This window comes from Anser brachyrhynchus (assembly GCF_964034855.1).
Source record: "Anser brachyrhynchus genome assembly, chromosome: 3".
NCBI classification, from domain to species: Eukaryota; Metazoa; Chordata; class Aves; order Anseriformes; family Anatidae; genus Anser; species Anser brachyrhynchus.
The window spans coordinates 32,032,146-32,049,886 of NC_137696.1; the positions used below are offsets into that span (position 1 = coordinate 32,032,146).

General features: G+C 36.6%; 1 protein-coding gene across 9 annotated transcripts in view; it reads left to right on the forward strand.

Moving 5' to 3' along the window:
• PLEKHH2 (pleckstrin homology, MyTH4 and FERM domain containing H2) overlaps positions 1-17,741 on the forward strand; it is a 63,453-nt gene that overhangs the window by 35,716 nt on the left and 9,996 nt on the right. For all 9 annotated transcript variants that reach the window (XR_013949126.1, XR_013949127.1, XM_080586678.1 and 6 more), the window contains 14 exons: positions 56-166; positions 419-505; positions 1,028-1,186; positions 1,889-1,969; positions 5,184-5,363; positions 6,280-6,388; positions 8,852-8,964; positions 10,557-10,736; positions 12,572-12,669; positions 13,141-13,318; positions 14,388-14,543; positions 15,930-16,027; positions 16,422-16,563; positions 17,297-17,442. Coding sequence is in view for 7 of the 9 variants with exons in the window: in XM_080586678.1 (XP_080442804.1) it covers positions 56-166; positions 419-505; positions 1,028-1,186; positions 1,889-1,969; positions 5,184-5,363; positions 6,280-6,388; positions 8,852-8,964; positions 10,557-10,736; positions 12,572-12,669; positions 13,141-13,318; positions 14,388-14,543; positions 15,930-16,027; positions 16,422-16,563; positions 17,297-17,442 (1,838 nt within the window). In the remaining 2 variants the exon portion in view is untranslated. The remainder of the gene's footprint in view (positions 1-55; positions 167-418; positions 506-1,027; positions 1,187-1,888; positions 1,970-5,183; positions 5,364-6,279; positions 6,389-8,851; positions 8,965-10,556; positions 10,737-12,571; positions 12,670-13,140; positions 13,319-14,387; positions 14,544-15,929; positions 16,028-16,421; positions 16,564-17,296; positions 17,443-17,741) is intronic.

Here is a 17,741-nt window from a genome sequence, read left to right on the forward strand (position 1 = left end):
CATATAGGTATATTGGTGTACTTAACTATTTCTTACATAACTTCTAAATAATCAGGAACCTTTGGAAAAATCTGGATATCTGTTAAAAATGGGTGGTAAAGTGAAGACCTGGAAACGACGATGGTTTGTGCTTAAAGGAGGCGAATTACTATACTACAAATCTCCAGTAAGTACATATAGCTATTTGCTGTTTAGTATTAGATTCTTTTTCTACTGAGAATTTAGGGCTGCTGGAATGAAAATAAATGTATTCCTGGTGTTTGAGCTGTAAGAGGACTCAGTTCCTCAACAGGCATACAAGGTACTCAATGTGTAAATAGGAAGTATTTATCAAGATTAATGCTTAAATGAGTTCTATGATTATTTATTACCATTTGTTGATGGATTTAAAATACTCTGTTCCATTCTTTCTATACAGAGTGATGTAATTCGAAAACCTCAAGGTCAAATTGAGTTAAATGCATCTAGCCACATTGAAAGGGGTGATGGAAAACAAACAATTCAGGTGCCTGCTTTTCTCTCTCTGTTTTTCGGTGGGTCTTTATTTCCTGCATCGCCAAAACATCCCAGTCACTGTTGGATTGGAAGTCCAAGGTGGTCTTGGAATTAGTCAGTGCCCTTTGCTTAAAACCAAAGGGTCATTTCAACAATAAAAATGAGGGGTAGAAAGGCCTAAACATAGTCTTGTCTGTGTTGCTACAAAGGTCAGATTATAGCAATATGAGACAGATACAAAAAAAGAGAGTAGTCTTGGGACTAGACTTTAGGGTTGAGTGAAGTTGTTTGAAATAAGATAAATTAGGTTTTATCAATTCTGCTGTACTAGAATCTTTCAGAAGGAGTCTCAGAAACTGTGGTTCTGTCTGGTCTGCTTGGCCATTGAACATTTTGTTAATGCACAATTATTTGGGATAAATAAACCCCCCAAAGTGTGAAACTACATTGGGTAGTGTATGTTAAAACCTTCAAATTGTGGGGTGGAATGTGTAATGTTCTTAAAGCTCAAAACTCTTCTGCCACTTCGTAGCTGACCACAGAAAAACGGACATACTACCTGACTGCAGATTCTCCAAACATCTTAGAAGAATGGATCAAAGTACTACAGAATGTTCTTAAAATACAGGCTGCTAGTCCGCTTTTTATACAGCCTGAAATCAAGCCAACCATGAAAGGGTTACTTACAAAGGTAGGAACACTTTTCTTCCCCCAAATGTGCCTTATTCTGTATTTATTAAGAATAATATCTAGATGAAAATGGTGCTACAATAAAATGCAAGCAAAACAGACATGTATTAGATTTCCCAGTACTTTTCAAAGTGAACAGTTGAGGAGGACTACCAACTAGCTTACTTTTCCAAAAGCTTTTCTTCTGGTCATTTGAGATTTGCTTTGTTTTTTCTTTTCAGCTTTTTAATTCATTAAAAGTTGTTGAGTTCTCCATTTGCATTTAAGAGGTGTCCTGGTTTCTCATGGCACTTTGAGACATGCATAAGTTGCAGTAGCTAATTAATCTAATTTATTTCAATTGAGTGATCCCTTTTAAGTGTTATTCACTGGAACAGGTTATTTCAAGATAATAAGAATACTGTATAAAAGGATTTTTTCTCTTTCAGTTCTTTCATTTCCTTAGCTTTCATTACCTTAGGCCTGATCCAAAGCCAAGTGAAAACCTCATACTGTCTTTCCTGGGCTTTAGGTCTTTATCTGGACTTTAGATGCCCTAAACCTTATACCTTTAACAGAGTTATGCAGTTTTAATTATTTGTTTAGTATGTGGAAAGGAATTTGAACTAAGTCATTTATTCACAGAATCATCAAAGTCTAGAGATGGTGAAAGGTAGTCAGTATTTTTCTGACCATGCTTGTTCCTGATATTCTGTAATTTCAGGTGAAACATGGATACTCCAAAAGAGTATGGTGTACCCTAGTCGGAAAAATTCTGTATTACTTCCGTAACCAAGAAGATAAGGTAGGTCCCTTACTTGTTTCCTCAGTGAGGGAAGAATACATACTGGAGTGAACAGTCTTTGAAAACTAAGTTTTGGCTTTATTAAGATACAGGTTGTCCTGGGTAGTATAAACCCATTTTATATTGATAACCAGACATTTAGACTTAACAGATTCTTAACTTGGAAGGTTCCTATGTAATAGACAGCATTATGGGCACACCCGTAAGTCTACTTCTCCTATGGGACCTGATATGTATCCTGCATCTTCTTATCCTTAGCCAAAGTGAGTGTCGGCACTGATTTGCTGACAGTTCAGGACTCCCTTTCTGTCAGGCTTGAGACTCATTGGAAAAGATCTGGTTGCCATTTACTTCCAGAAGTTGACCCTTTTTAATATATGTTTGCAGTGGGCAGTGACTGCAAGATTCAAGAAACGACTGGGTTTTTTATCCCTTGATTGTCTTCCGAATCTTGTTCTTTGGTATGTCACTGTGCCTCCACAGTGCTACAGGAAAGGCAGAGAGGACTAGCAGGGTGCAGAGAGTTTGCTGCTCTGCAGATGCACGTCACATGGGGGGGATCCTTTCCAATTCCCCATCAGAAAAGGAAAAGGAGCTCATGGTCTACAACTGATGAGATGGTTAGAAACGGAGATGGAAGAAGGCAGGAGAAAGGGAAGAGAAAATGATTTCTGAAACTTATGGAAATTACTTTTTAAGGAAGAAAAGAAAGAAATGGAATTCAGTCAGCTTTAGGTTACCCTCACAACACCACCTAACTCTTTAACGTTGAGCCTGGTATTCAGTTCTCTACCTGCACTTCTGAATGTTGTCAGACCCTAGTATTTCCAGTATTTCCTAGTATTTCCAGTCATAATTACCTGCTGAGTCAGGACAAATTTACCTGCTGAGTCAGGACAAAAGACACCAGTCATAGTTTTGACTTGTCCTTTTGCTCCCAGGCCATTGTGTTTTGTCATCAAGAAACACATTTTCATGGAATTGGGTCAGGAACAAGATTTTGAGAAAGCCTACAAGAATTCTTTTGAATATCCCTGAGGTTATGAATATTTGATAAATGCCCTTATTACCTAGCTCTATCAGAATTACCTAGCTCTATCAGAAGGACTGCTGGCACTGACAAAAATGTTAACACTCCCCTGAGCCATTAAAACTCATAAGAGTTCAAAAAATACAGAAAATCTCCTTTGTTACTTCTGATCTATGCAAATATTCATACTGGACCCATTAGTTTGTAGTCTCTCTATAAAGCTAGTTGAAATACCCTTTGTTGTCTTTCCCTTTTTTTATCCATTTTTAAACATTCAGCTAAAGCTTATTTCTATATCAATAAGATGGCCGTAAACATCCATCAGAATATTTTATTTTAATTACTATTTAAAAGTAGTACAGAGCTAGGGAATCAAATGACTAGACTATTGACCTCTAGCTCATTTTACACTTAATTTAAGTTACATTTTTCTCCAGTGAAGAAATCTCTGTGTTTAAAGTACCTGAATTTACACACACTTACCTTTGAAGATACGTGGTTTTTAGCAAGCCCTTAGAAGCATCCAAGAAGTTTGCTGGTTCCTTATGAGTATATCCCTAACATTTGGAAAAAGTTTTGCTATCTCTCTTAAGGCAAAATTGGAACTAATTTACTAGCTTGCAACAGAATAAGCATTTAGCTTTTGTAAGCAGAATGTGTTTTTAAAATGCTATATATGAAAAGTTCCCCAGAGCTAGTTCATTTGTAATGTTCAACAATTGGCTAATTAAAAACATATTTGTTGTAGCTGAATGTGAGTGTGCATGAAAAAATTACACAATCTGCAGTAGTTAATACAGTAATGAAGTCCTTTTAAGTGGCCTTTCAAAATGGAATGCAAATAAAAAAATCAGCCAGTTGTATTTAAGTTAAACTTAGTGAAGAAATAGGTTGTGACTATTTTTATATGCCATGGCATCTTACGATTCTCAGAATCTACCTTGTTCAAAAAGTTAAATGCTTCAGAAGTGCCACAGAAAACACAGATCACACCATGCATCTTCAATCCCTACTAGGGAGTACACTGAAATATAGAGCCACCATTGTGTGATGTTTTCTTCAAATGATTATATTAACTGCCCACTTTATAAAATCACGATTCAAGAAAGCCACTTGAGATTGAGTCAGGCTTGGCAGCTACTCTCCACTATCAGGTTTTCATTTTTTAAACAGTTTTACTGAGAAGCTAAGAGTCAGCCTCATCTGCTTTTCACTGTTGTTAATATGTTAAGACCACTTACTTCAGGCTTGTACGAGAATATGGCACAGATAAGATGAGATTCTAGTTGCTCTGGAGCCCAACCATCATTTTGCCAAAGGGAAACATCTCTTTCTTTCTGCTGAATGAAAAACATTACTAGACATCACAAACGATACAGAAACAATAGTCAAGGCTTCTCTACAACATTAAATACCAGACTCATTTGAACATCATGATGTATGAATGGCCAGAGGAAGAGCAGTGGTGCTATGGAAAGGGAGGGACCTTTACATAAAATAGCCAGAAAGGACTGTCAGCCTCTGTCAGTCCTTTCACCCAGTTATGAAGATGGATGTTTGTGTGGTTTCCTGTTGATAATGAGTATGAAATACTTCTAGGAAAACTTCCTTTTGAATGGCATTTCATACAAAATATTGCATGATAAATGATCATAACTATACATACAACTTAAGCCTCAAATATTTTGGTTTATCGGACTGGAGAATGAAACAAATTAATAAGGTCTGCTACACAAAACATTTACCTTTTGAATTTATAACATGAATGAAATAGATACTTCAACACTGCTGTCCTCTGAAATGACAAGACTATTATTAAGGCTCTAGTCTTGACCCAAGGAATTTTTACTTGGAAGCAGGTCTGGAAACTCTGAAAACTTACTTCTCTCACCCTAACAGACATTTATTACATTAATTAGATACAGAAGCAGACCTGGAAAAGAATTTTAAAAATTCTCGCTTTCAGACTTTAGCACATATCATTCACATATCATTCATTTGTCTGCAACAGCTCATTTATCTTGCATTACTTGGCAGAAGTGAAAATGAATAAATATAAATGAGTATTGACGGCAGTTTTATGTTTTGTTTTGGTTTGTTTCTGTTTGTAGAATAAGAAATATAACATTAGTATGCACTGAAATAAACATGTGCTCTCTGACTACTTCTGATATTTACTTTTAGTTTCCTCTTGGTCAAATCAAGCTTTTTGAGGCCAAGGTTGAAGAAGTTGATAGATCCTGTGACTCTGATGAAGATTATGAAGCTAGTGGCCGCAGTTTATTATCAACACATTACACTGTTGTTATCCACCCCAAAGATCAAGGACCAACTTACCTTCTTATAGGATCCAAGCATGAGAAGGTAATGAAAGGACTTTTTAATTGAGTTTCAGTAACATGTCTATGACTGTGGTGCTATGATATGAACATTTCCTAAAGATGACGGGAAAGGGGATCTGCAAGTCATGTGTCCTGTAGTTTGATGTAATAAACAAAGAGAAGTACCTATTTCATGAACATTGATCAGTCTGTGAACCAGTGCTATCATTGATAATCCCTTTTGAAATAGCCAAAAATATTTAGGCTTGCCTACATAAGGTGGTGGTGTAGAATACTAAATATGCTGTAAATTGAGAATTTTTTCTCACATTGCAATAACTTGTAGACAGACCTCTAGCAGATCTTCCGGAGAGGTTCTGGTATACTGTTACCTGTTTTCATTGTTAGGAGTAACAGTAGGGAAGACTGATATAAGAGAAGTGAGAGATGTGGTTAAAAGCATTATTATTGCTTATTTGCTATTGCTATTATTGCTTACAGTATTATGTACTGACTAATCCTGTAGACCTCATTTTGCTTTTTGGCTTAACTCCTCAGTTTAGCAGGATCTGGCAGTGATAAAAAGGCACTTACATTAGCTTTCTGAAGAAGAAAAGAAGAACTCGCTGATAATTAGGCATGATTTCTGACGGTAAAAGGCTTCAGAAGAGAGCCCTGTCCAATTTTCCTTACTTAATACTTGCAACATAGAGTGGCCGTGACTACAGGTGTGAAAGTGAAACAAAGGCCAACTCCTTTGTGCTTCAACAGGAGAGTATGGCAGTTGGTTTAAAGTTGAGAGCAAAATCTTCGTGAAAAAGCTACTTCCAACAAAGCTGAATCCTTCAAAACCAATTCAACTTCTGACTTAATTCTTTTAAAACTTGATGTTCAGTATATTTTAATGCTTTTAAAAGTCTGGTGGAATGAATGAGTTGCTGTGTATTTTTCTACTTTAGGACACATGGCTTTATCATCTGACGGTTGCTGCTGGAAGTACCAACGTAAATGTTGGGTCTGAGTTTGAACAACTTATTTGCAAATTACTAAATATGGAAGGTGATACCAGTAAGTTTCTGTTTGTTTCAACACACTAATATTGTCACACTTACCAGTTACATTGAGAAAATAATTATCCTAAGATTGTAAAAAAAAAAAAAAGTAATAAAAAATAGACAAATTGAAGTTTTAGGCATAATTCTAAAAGAGTTTTTAATAAATGCTTACATGCATTATGAGATTTTTTTGGTCTATACAAGGCAGGTCAGTTAACCTTTTTGTTAAGTTTACATTTGTGCTAACTTCCCAGCAGAGCTATCTGCTCTGTGAAACAGTATTACAGACACTAACATGCCCTGTAAAACACTCTGAACAAGCCTGATAGGGCTTTGAATCTCTTATCTAAAATACCATTAATAAAATCATTAACAAAACTATTCCTGTTCAATAAAAAATGCAACTACCAAGGCCTTGTTTCTATTACGTATTGAAATCAGTAGGAATGGAATTTGTACTTTAGGTCAAAATTTAGAACAGTATTTGTAGAACAGATGGTAATTATTTAGAAGATAACAGATACCCAATTTCCTCTCGATATATTGGGGGCTTTAGATGCAACTAGGTATAGAACTGCATTTCGAAATCCTGATCTCTTAGGTTACATGAAAAAAGTGTTTCCTAAAAGAAGACCATAGACCTCGTATTTCAAAGTTTTCCTTAAAAAAATATTTTTATTTAATGGTTTTATTTAGTGAAGTTTCAGAATTCATGTTTCTGGTATAATCCATTTAGTCAGAGCAACTGTTCCAGTTCTGAATGCAAAAGTCTGTTCAGTGGGAAATACCCCTCAATCTGCCTGTGCTAGAAGCAAGATTCCAGCATCTTCGTAATTCATCTCTGGGGACAGTTCACCTTGATGTCACACCAATTCCCAAAACGGTGGCTATCCATCACATCCTGTGCTGCTGTGAATAGATGAAGTAGAAGGTGTAAAAGGAGAACAGCACATACTGTTGCCTTGTTCTTGCTGGATCCGCAAGAAGCTGGTTTTCAAATTCTGAATATTCAAGCAGAAGTCTCAGACAGACTCATTGACATTCTGTGCCAGCAAATTTAGGATTCATCTTGCAAACTCCTACTCATATAATTATTCTCGCGTAAAACCTCATAAAGAATCTGGTCCTGAGAAGTTTTATGATTTTATATAGTCTCACAGTTTGTAGCAAAAGCCAGCAGTCCTACAGACTCATTATCATGATTTGAGATAAGCTACTAGAACTTAGAAGCCAGGTCCCACTACCAACCTGAGGTGGAGCTGTGAATTTCAGCAGAAGGAAACTGATGTAGTATCTTAAAAGCTTCACCTCACTGAGACTCTTTCTTGGCCCCACTGTATAGATGAGCACAAAGAAGTCATAGATTGTGGGGAGAGGAAGATGACTGTAATTCAACAATTTATCTTCTTGAAATTGATATACTCAGTCCAGCTAGTCTAAGGCATATGCAACAGTTCTGAATGAAGGAACTTTGCTTAAAAACAAAAACAAACAAAGAGTACACCCAGAAACACAATTTTTGCTCTGGTTTCTTAAGACAACAAAGTTCATTTGATTGCATTTTTCACGTGTCTGTCTCTGCCACCCACAGTAATTTTTGAACATTGGGCCACTAGTACAACTAATTGAAATTAATCAAAGATAGTTAAATTCTTACAAGTGTTGTGAAAAGAGGTACCCAGGTAGGCAAGTGATTCAACAAATGCTATAACTGTGGAAAATACTGCACTAGATCCTAAAGAATCCAGAAGATACTTACAAAATACATGATAGAGTATCCTTTTCTTGGGTTATAAATAATGATGAACCAGGCAAATTGAATTTATTCTAAATTTATGTTCTTTAAATGTGTTATTTTCTTACAGACTCAATCTAGTAATTCTGTTGAAATGGCCTGCCTGCCTCTTTTCAAGCACCTATGTCAGAACATCATGAAATAGTTCAGTCTACAGATGTGAAAAATATAGCAAGGAAGAATCCATGTTCTCAGAAATCGATAAGTGTTTTAGTAGATTCAGCTCTTCTTAACACACGGAGGAGTCTAGAACTATTAAGTATCAGAGTCTAGAAGAACAAAAAAGTAATCTGCAGAAAGATATTGTACTGACAAGAAAACAAAGATCATTTGTGAAAAGAATAAACACTTGATAGAATATACAGTTAGATTGGTATTTGCTTTCTTTCTGAGTCTATTTAATAAGGTTTTAGGAGACGTTCAGCTATTACAGATTCAGGACATATCTTCATGTTGAGTCACTATTTAATGAGGTGTTAAGGGGTTCTCGTGTTGAAGACAATGCCTTTTAAATTATAAATCTGATGCTTGCAGTCTTTTAAGATAAGAAAGCTTTTTTTTTAAAAAGCAAATAGAATTTAAGTTGATTGTTTGACATTTTGTTTCTCATTAAATGATGAGTAAAAAATTGAACTTGCTGTACTGAATTAATTGCAGAAAGCACATATTTTATCTGTTCAGCTTCTCAGATTTGGAGACATCCTACCCTTTGCCACAGCAAAGAAGGAATCGCTTCTCCTCTTACAACATTGCCATCAGAAGCTTTGCAAACTGAAGCAATTAAATTATTTAAGGTAAAACCACAGTAAATGCCTTTTTATCAACTGTCTAGCTTCAGCTTGTTTCTTGAAAATTTTTGTGTGCTGGTAAGACCTTGTATCTTTCCCACTGAAGGGCCAGAAAGGTGGCTGATACCTATGAGACAGAATGTGCTGCAATTCCATTAACCTTCTTTCTCCTCTCTCCTACCCTCACCCAGGTGAGCTGCTCTTGAGCATTAACTAATTGCCAGGATGTAAATAAAGTCTATTACAGAGACAAAATAGGTTCTTGCTGTTCTGTACACAGTGAAAGAAATTACAGTTTGGTAAGCATGGTGCTTGGATAAATGAGCATTCTCCACAGAGACTGCACAAGTCCAAAGACCAAATTCCCTACAGCATTAGCAGTCTTGAAAATTTGTATGTAAGGGTTAGGATCTAGAAAGGAATTCATGTCAAGTACCGTATGTTCAGTTACAGCCACACTTCAAAGAAGTAGATCCACCTTAGTTCCAGCAGTACTGCAGCATGGAAATGTAAAAGGGAATGTACTTCCCTGACAAAAATGAATTGATATCTGTTGGGCAATCACTTTCTGAAATACATTTCAGACCTATGTCAAACCACAGACACTTACCTAAAATAAATAAATAAGAGATTACTTGTATGACTTTTATTAAAATGTTGTATAAATCAGTTTAAAAGTCAGGTAGGGAACTCATTTAGAAACAGGAAGTTATGTTTCAGATATTGCATTGGTGATAAAGTTTATTTCTGTGCATCCACACATAGAATCACAGAATGGCTTGGGATGGAATGGACCTTAAAGATCACCTAGTTCCAACACCCCTGCCATGGGCAGGGATGCCACCCGTGTGCCCCATCCAGCCTGGCCTTGAACACTTCCACATTTTAAGATAGATGAGAAAGATTAGGCTTCCATTCATATCTTCTGTTTTGCCTGTATACTTTGAAAATTCATCTTTAAGGAAGTGTTTTAACAAATGAATTTAGTTATCGTGACCAAGAGAACTATCATGTAGACTAAATAGAGTGAATGATGAGGAAGCTTTTTGCTAATACGGCATAACAAATGACTGACACCTGGCTTCCCTAAGACAGCAGCAGTGGTAGGAAAGTTTATATGTACCCACTTGTAAAAACACCAGGGAAAGCCAAGAAGTAGAACAAGTGGCTCTGAGTCATAGAATCATAGAATCTTGTTTTCTAATCTGTGCATGTCCCACTGCATTGTGCTCACTCCTAGCATAAGTGTTCTGCACTGGCTTTCATTGCGAGTTGTCCACCTTGCATTTTAAAGACCTGCACGGGGTAAGCTGTGCACATTCAGCATGTCCATAAACTTCCCTAATGCCACAACTGTTGCAATTCCTGCTAGTGTTCCCTCCATTAGACACAGAGTGAAAAGGGTTTTTTTAAGAGGTGTATTTGTCTTAAGTCTCTCTATAGCTTTTCATCCATTCAGGTTCCTTTTCACCTCCCTTTCGCAGGTAAACTGACTGATTGTGACTTAAATTGTAGCACATTTTTGATACGCAGAACGTCTAAAAGATTTGTTGGAGCTTTTTGTATGTAAACTCAGTTGCTTATTATTTTATTTCTAGACCTGCCAGTTGTTTATAAATGCTGCAGTTGACTCTCCTGCCATTGACTACCACGTATCTTTGGCCCAGAGCGCTTTGCAGATCTGCCTCACGCATCCTGAACTTCAAAATGAGATCTGTTGCCAGCTCATTAAACAGACTAGACGTCGACATCCACAAAACCAGACAGGACCAATACAGGTAACCCGGTATTTGTTTTAATGGTACTTATTTCAACAGCCATGAAGGAACTGTTTAGAATGGCCAAGAGTCTCTGTACATCCATAGCTTCTGCTTACTTAAAAGCAGATAAGTTCTGAAATAACATCTTATTACTGCTGGGTCTTCCTGAAACAAAGCTGATGTTATCCTCCATCAAAGTACTCACATCAGATGACAGGGTATGTCTGTGCCTGTGCTCTTTTTAAAGGTTTGACATACAGTGGGCTATCGTCAAGTAAAGCATTAAGACATGATATGTGGAGCCTAATTCTCCTTTACTGCATCTTTCCTAAGATAGGTGCTGCGTCAGGAACCTTGGTGGGCAAAAGCATATGACAGATGTCTCTGTAGCATAGGCGTGAAGAAAACCTGTAGCGCAATGCTGTGGAATTTCAGATATGCTTGGCTTTTCTGATAGATGTCACCTTTTACTTTCTTGTGCTGTTCTGCCTGCATCCTGCATGCTAGATTATGAATATATACTTAAAATTCTTCACCCTTGGCCACTGCCAGCGTTTCAGTGGTATCTAAACATACAACAAATCAATGAATTGAAATTATAAGGAAGGGCAATACTTATAATCCATGTGGAACTAACAGAACTGGAATAACAGTGCACGTGATATAGTCATACCTACAGAACTAGGAGATCAATCAGAAAATGAGAAAGGAAATTACCGCTTTAAGGCTTTTGTAATGGACACAGTTTTCTCTGGATTTCCTGTAGAAAGTACAACATGACCAGCAGGCATACCTGTTACCTAGAAATGGCTCTTATTTGGAGAATGGACAGCATGTAAGCACTGCTAAAATATCTACTAAGCTTTTATAAAAGACATAGCATATCCACGTGAATTAGCACACACTGAAGTTACATACATCTTACAGAATTTAAACTAACCATAATCCATGTTTGGTACTTGCAGCCACTGTTGATGCCTTCCCTCCAATACGGATAAATAAACTGTAGCCACCATAATCCACTGACATGATATTTAAGGGTTAACCCATTCTGTAAAACATTTGTAGCCTCACGCATGTTTTTTTTAAGTCTTAAATTATTAACTCAGTCATGCTGTAGTCTCCCACACTTACTTCTGCTACAGTTTCTTCCTGAAACAGAGTTGATGCTATCCTCCATCAAAGTACTGCTCTTTGATGAAAAGGAATATCTCTGGCTGTGCTGTCAAATTTTGATTTACTACCAGGCAAGTCAGATAAACCAAGAGAGAGAAACCCCACTTTCTGAATTTCAGTATGAAGCATTGCTACAGTTGTGAGAAAAGAAAGAAAAATAAGCCTGAATCCGGAGTACATGAGAGCAGTGTGCATTAAGTGAAGGCTGTGGATACATACTGAACAATGAAAATACACCAAAATAATGAATAATTGTATTTTCAGTAGTTCCTGACTATTTTGTAGGAGGAAGATGTCTTATGGGTTACTTCATTATGTATATGAACAGGGGAACTGAATGAAAATTGCACAGGCTGCTCCTTACATCTTAGTGCTTGGGTTGCAGCTGTAGTATATTTTTCCTGTATATTAACTGCATTTTGTGCAGACTGATCTACTTCCACATTTCTGGCCCTAAAAGAAACATGCTGTACACAAGTAAATGGAGAGCATTTTGGCCTTCCAGAGGTGACATGCTCATTTACTCAGCTTTTTCTCTGTGTTTTGTTTTTTTCTTCCTGTTTACAATCATCAGTTACTCAACTTGGCACAGTAAGCTTCACTGCTGGCCAGCAGCCACAGCAGGAAGTTTTACTTTGTAAGATGTTTAAAACAGTGAATGTCTTCCTTTTGTCCAGGGCTTGCAGCTCTTGGCTCTCTGCGTTGGACTCTTTCTGCCCCAGCACCCATTCCTTTGGCTTCTTAAACTTCATTTAAAGAAGAATGCAGATTCCAGGTGTGCCTGAATATTGTTAGCCAGCTAATTGACTAGTCTTTCTTAAAGTACCTTATTTCCAATCTTTCATTTAATATTTCATTTTTTGGACATACATTTTAAAAGGCATTTGAATAGAATTGTGTTTCGGTGCCATGAAAAGGTCATACATGCTGCTTCTGTGCATCACTTGGAAAAGTTATCCTTTGTTTTGAAAAATAGTCTGCAATGGAATTCTGACTGTATGTTGCAAAAGCATGAAGACCAAAGTGTAGCAGTTGCACAAAACGCTCTGAGCCATGTTCATCTTTGGCACAATTCTGTTTGTCTCAGTGGACTTACTCTCCTTATAATACCACATGGAAAAATGTTGGAAATCTGGCTGTGAAATCTGAATGCTCTTCACATTTGGTATCTCCAGAGCGTTTTACTCACAGTTTACTATCCTTTCAGTCAGTCCCAAGAATTGCCTTATTTCTTTTTTTGTCACAGAACTGAATTTGGGAAATACGCAATATATTGTCAGCGATGCGTAGAGCGTACCCAGCAGAATGGAGACCGAGAAGCCAGACCTTCCAGAATGGAAATTCTTTCAACTCTTCTAAGGAACCCCTACCACCATTCACTACCCTTTAGTATTCCAGTTCATTTCATGAATGGCATATATCAGGTAATGTTAAATAGACCGTGAAATCTAAGCGCTCCCTAACCTGTGCTTTCAGCATATATGTGAAGTATATCAGAAACAGAATTTTTAAGTGTTAAGGTAAACATTGTTCAGCTTTCATCCTGTGCCAGTGCTAGCAATGGTGGGCACAAGGTATTTGAGTTTGATTTGATCAATGAAGAGTAAATGTTTGGGAAAAAACACTTAAGTGTGAGAAATATGAATGACGTTTCTTATTTAACCTGGCCACCAGATGAATGAATTAGACTAAAGGAAGAAGAAAGGTATTATATTCCATTTCCTTTCTTAAGGCATTGATGTTATCCTCCATCAAAGTACTCACATCAGATGACAGGGTATGTCTGTGCCTGTGCTCTTTTTAAAAAAAAAGGCATCTCACTGAAGGCATTGAAACGCAGCTATAACTTCCATTATCAGCCACGAAGGATAACCCTATTTGTTACAGAACAAACACAGCTTCATTCTTAACCTTTCAGACTTCATCAGTCAAAGCCTGTAGAATGCTTTCCATGGGCATAGGGGTGCAAGTCCTGGTTTTTGTTTCTAGTGGTGAGAGCTTGCAAAAAGAGTTTTTGAACAATTCACAGTATTACAAGATATAAAGTAATTTTTTATATGAAGTCAAAACTGTATTGAATAATCTTTTTATTTCAGATAACAGAAGAACTCTGTTTCTTTTCCCTTCTAAGTTTCTTAATTGCTTACTGCATGCCAAGTAAAAGAGAAAAATCAACATGTATTTAAGTCACCCTAAAAAGTTTCAAAAATGAAGTTTGAAGAAGAAAAGGAATAACTGCTCATTTATTTATATATTGCTCAAAATGCATCTCCTAAGGGCTATGAAAATTGTAATTAAATAAATAAATAACTTCCGTGGGATCAGTAAATAACCAATTTGTAAGTTCCACTGATGGTAAGTTATCCACAGAGGATGGAATGGATCTTAAGTTCCCAGTGTTAGAGGTACTATTCTTCTTCAAAATTTTAGCTTTAATTCTTTTTTTTTTTTCCAAGCGCTTGATAGCAAAAAACATTTTGGGTGCTTTTTTAGGTTGTTGGGTTTGATGCTTCTACCACAGTGGAAGAATTTCTGAACACCCTGAACCAGGATACAGGAATGAGGAAACCAGCTCAGTCAGGATTTGCATTGTTTTCTGATGATCCCTCTGGCAAGGATATAGAGCACTGTCTTCAAGGGAACATCAAGGTAAATAAAAGCCTTTAATGAATTGTGCATATAAAACAGTAAAATATCTTCATTTTACAGAGCTCTCTTCAGACAACGTAAAGGAAAATATTTTCAGGCTGAAAACTGTCTTTTTTTTCCTCATAATGTGAAAGATGAAAAAAATCAATTTTTCAATTACTGAAATTCATTCAGTGAACTATATTTAAAAGCATTGTCTGGGAGACTGATATTAATCATGGAAGTAACAGCTGGGCTAAAAAAAAAAAAAGAGAAAGAAAGCTGTTACTAATCACAGTTCTTTAAAACCAAAAAGTAATTGGAATCCAATGTTCACTTAGAGATTTCAGTTAGCAATTCTGGTATAGCCCCAAAAGGTCCAAAAAGTCCTTGATACTAGCACGGGGATCTTGGGGAATAAAAATAAAGAATGGATTCCTTATCTAAATACAGAATAATTAGGGTTCAGGAAATTTCCAATTTTTGGCATATCATTGTTCTGGATCTTAGTTCCATCTATTACTAATAATAAATTATTTGCAGCCAAGATTGGCAAAATGCAATATAATCTATGTTTTAGTAGAATATTCTTCAAGCCTTTTAGCAAATAATGAATAATATTTTTTTTTGTGCTTCTATCGAGTAGTCTTTTGCACTCTTTGGCCAACGCTCACAGCTGCACTTTGAGTTACAAAGGAAGGTACTGCCAGCTCTTCATGACAAACAAGCAGGGTCATCTGATTAGCTCTGCTTCCCCACCATAATAACTACCATATGGAAAGCAAAACATATTTTTAAAAATACTTATTTCCTTGGTAAATGCAGCTTTAGAAGCTGTTCACATTACTTCTTCCAGAAAGGATCTTCTGTGAAAGAATGGTGCCCTGAAGTCCAGCAGGACTCACTGGACCTCTGTTCTACCTCCTCCCAGCCTGCCCGCATGCACCACTTGTCAGAAACCACCCTCAGTGCACTTTGTTAACAAACTTCATACAAACATCAAAACAGACAGTTAGTAGAAGGGGCCTGAAAATCTCCAGCATACAGCAGAAAGAGAAGGCAGAGATCAAAGGCATTTGATTAATTATATAGCAACTCACTTTGTATAATTACGTACTCATTGGCTGCTGCTAAATCAAGTACCTGTCCTTTCCACATAAACATATTATGGCTTATTTGCAAAGTTAGGGTGCGTGTTCCAGGATAAACAAACAGAAAAGCTGATTATTAAATGTTCCAACTAAGAACAGCTAGTAAACTTATCTTCTAGTTAGTTTAAAGATTCAAGCTGTGTAAGTTTCCAATATGTAATAGGTAAATGATATTAAAATACGTAGGCAGTTTTTATTCAAATTTTTTGAAAGATGAATACAAATAAAAGTTGCTTTCTTACTGATTTCTTTCTAGATCTGTGACATTATTTCAAAATGGGAGCAAGCTTCCAAAGAACAACATCCTGGGAAATGCGAAGGTACAAGGACTGTCCGCCTTACTTACAAAAACAGGTTTGTATAGCAGTTATAACATCTCTGCCTTGTCTCAGGTTTTATATTTTTTTGTTTTTAATTTCTGCAGTTTCTTCATATGAAAAATATTGGCTGACTCAAAACTTGCAATAAAAATAGTAAATGGGTGTAACTAGAGTAATTTAAAATATATATATATGGTGTGGTGGGTTTTACCTCAAAAAATGGTGAAGAGGGTGCTATAAAAAAGTAAGGGCAACACTGAGTTCAGAAGACTGAAATTAAGTATTTGCCCACTGGTTTAAGTACAAGTGGTGTTCTGCTAACGTGTTTTGACACTGACGTAAACATGTCATATTCAGATACCACCAGTCCTCAGGGCTAACATATGTCCCCATCTTCTTTATTTAATAACTTTCTGTCTTCTCTGCAGGCTTTATTTTTCAGTTCAAGTCCATGGGGAGACGGACAGAGAGAAGCTGCTGCTAGTCTATCAGACGAACGATCAGATAGTCAATGGACTTTTCCCTGTAAACAAAGAACTAGCAATGGAACTGACTGCTCTTCTGGCTCAGGTAATCCTGGTGCATTAATGGCTCACACAGCAGTTTTACAGGTGCAAACCTGAAATTAAGGAGGTGGTCCAGGGTTGCTTGGCAGTCGAATGGCCTTCACCTTTTATACGTGATAGCACAAGAAATAGACTGGGCTGGAATCTTTGTGTAAAGCTAACTTCTGTACTTCAGTGGAAATGCTCTACAGTGAGCGCTAGTGTTGGCACCAATATGGATAATCAGGCCAATATGGATAGTCAGGCCCTATTTGATTAAGTATCATCTAATCACGTATCATTTCTTCATTTGCTATTCTTTAAATTATTTCTGCAAGTTAATATACCAAAGTAACAGCTGTTTAATGAAACCCTAAAGCTCCTTTACTAGCAATGGTCTTGATAAAATCTGTTTTATTTAAAAAAAAATAGACTCAAGCAAAGGAAGGATACTGAGAAAGTTACTTGATGGTGTTACTCAAATCTAAACTGGTTTGTGTAGCTGAAGATGTAGCAATCTCAGAGCAGAACTAGATAGTATTATACCCTGTATTTGTACAATTTATATTTGAAATTTGTTTTTTCTTGCATGGTAAATATCAAATAAAATTACTTGCATGGCTTCTGTATCAGTGAAAAATACACATTATTGACAAACTGTTTCTAATTTTCCTTGGTAAGACAGAAGAAATAAATACCCAGCAAGAAAATTACCCTGCAGTAACAAATATTTTTCTTCTTTGTGGTCTTACCCTTAGGTAGAAATCGGAGATTTTGAAAGGCCTTTCTCAACGCCAGCAGGGCAAGTCACTTCCCAGTCCAAGTCCAATCAAACATTAAAACAAGTTTTGGAGAGATTCTACCCTAAGAGATATAGACATGGTTGTTCAGAGGAGCAATTAAGGTGAGACATATTTTGCTGTTTACATTCTCTGAAAACTTAGCAGTGAAATGAGGATTTTTTTAATTCTCCTAAGGTACAACTCACTGTTCTGCCATATTTACCTACACCTGTGATTGAAACTTAGATTCTTGCTGAATTAAAGAAGCCACTTCCTCTCTACATTTCTAATCTAAATAGAGTATCATCGTTAAGCATGCATTCTAGTAAAAGCTTTAGAACAGACAAATTACTACATAGTTTTACAAACCCCGGAGATTTTGAAATTGTTATTTTTCTTACTCAGCAAATTTAGGTCCGTG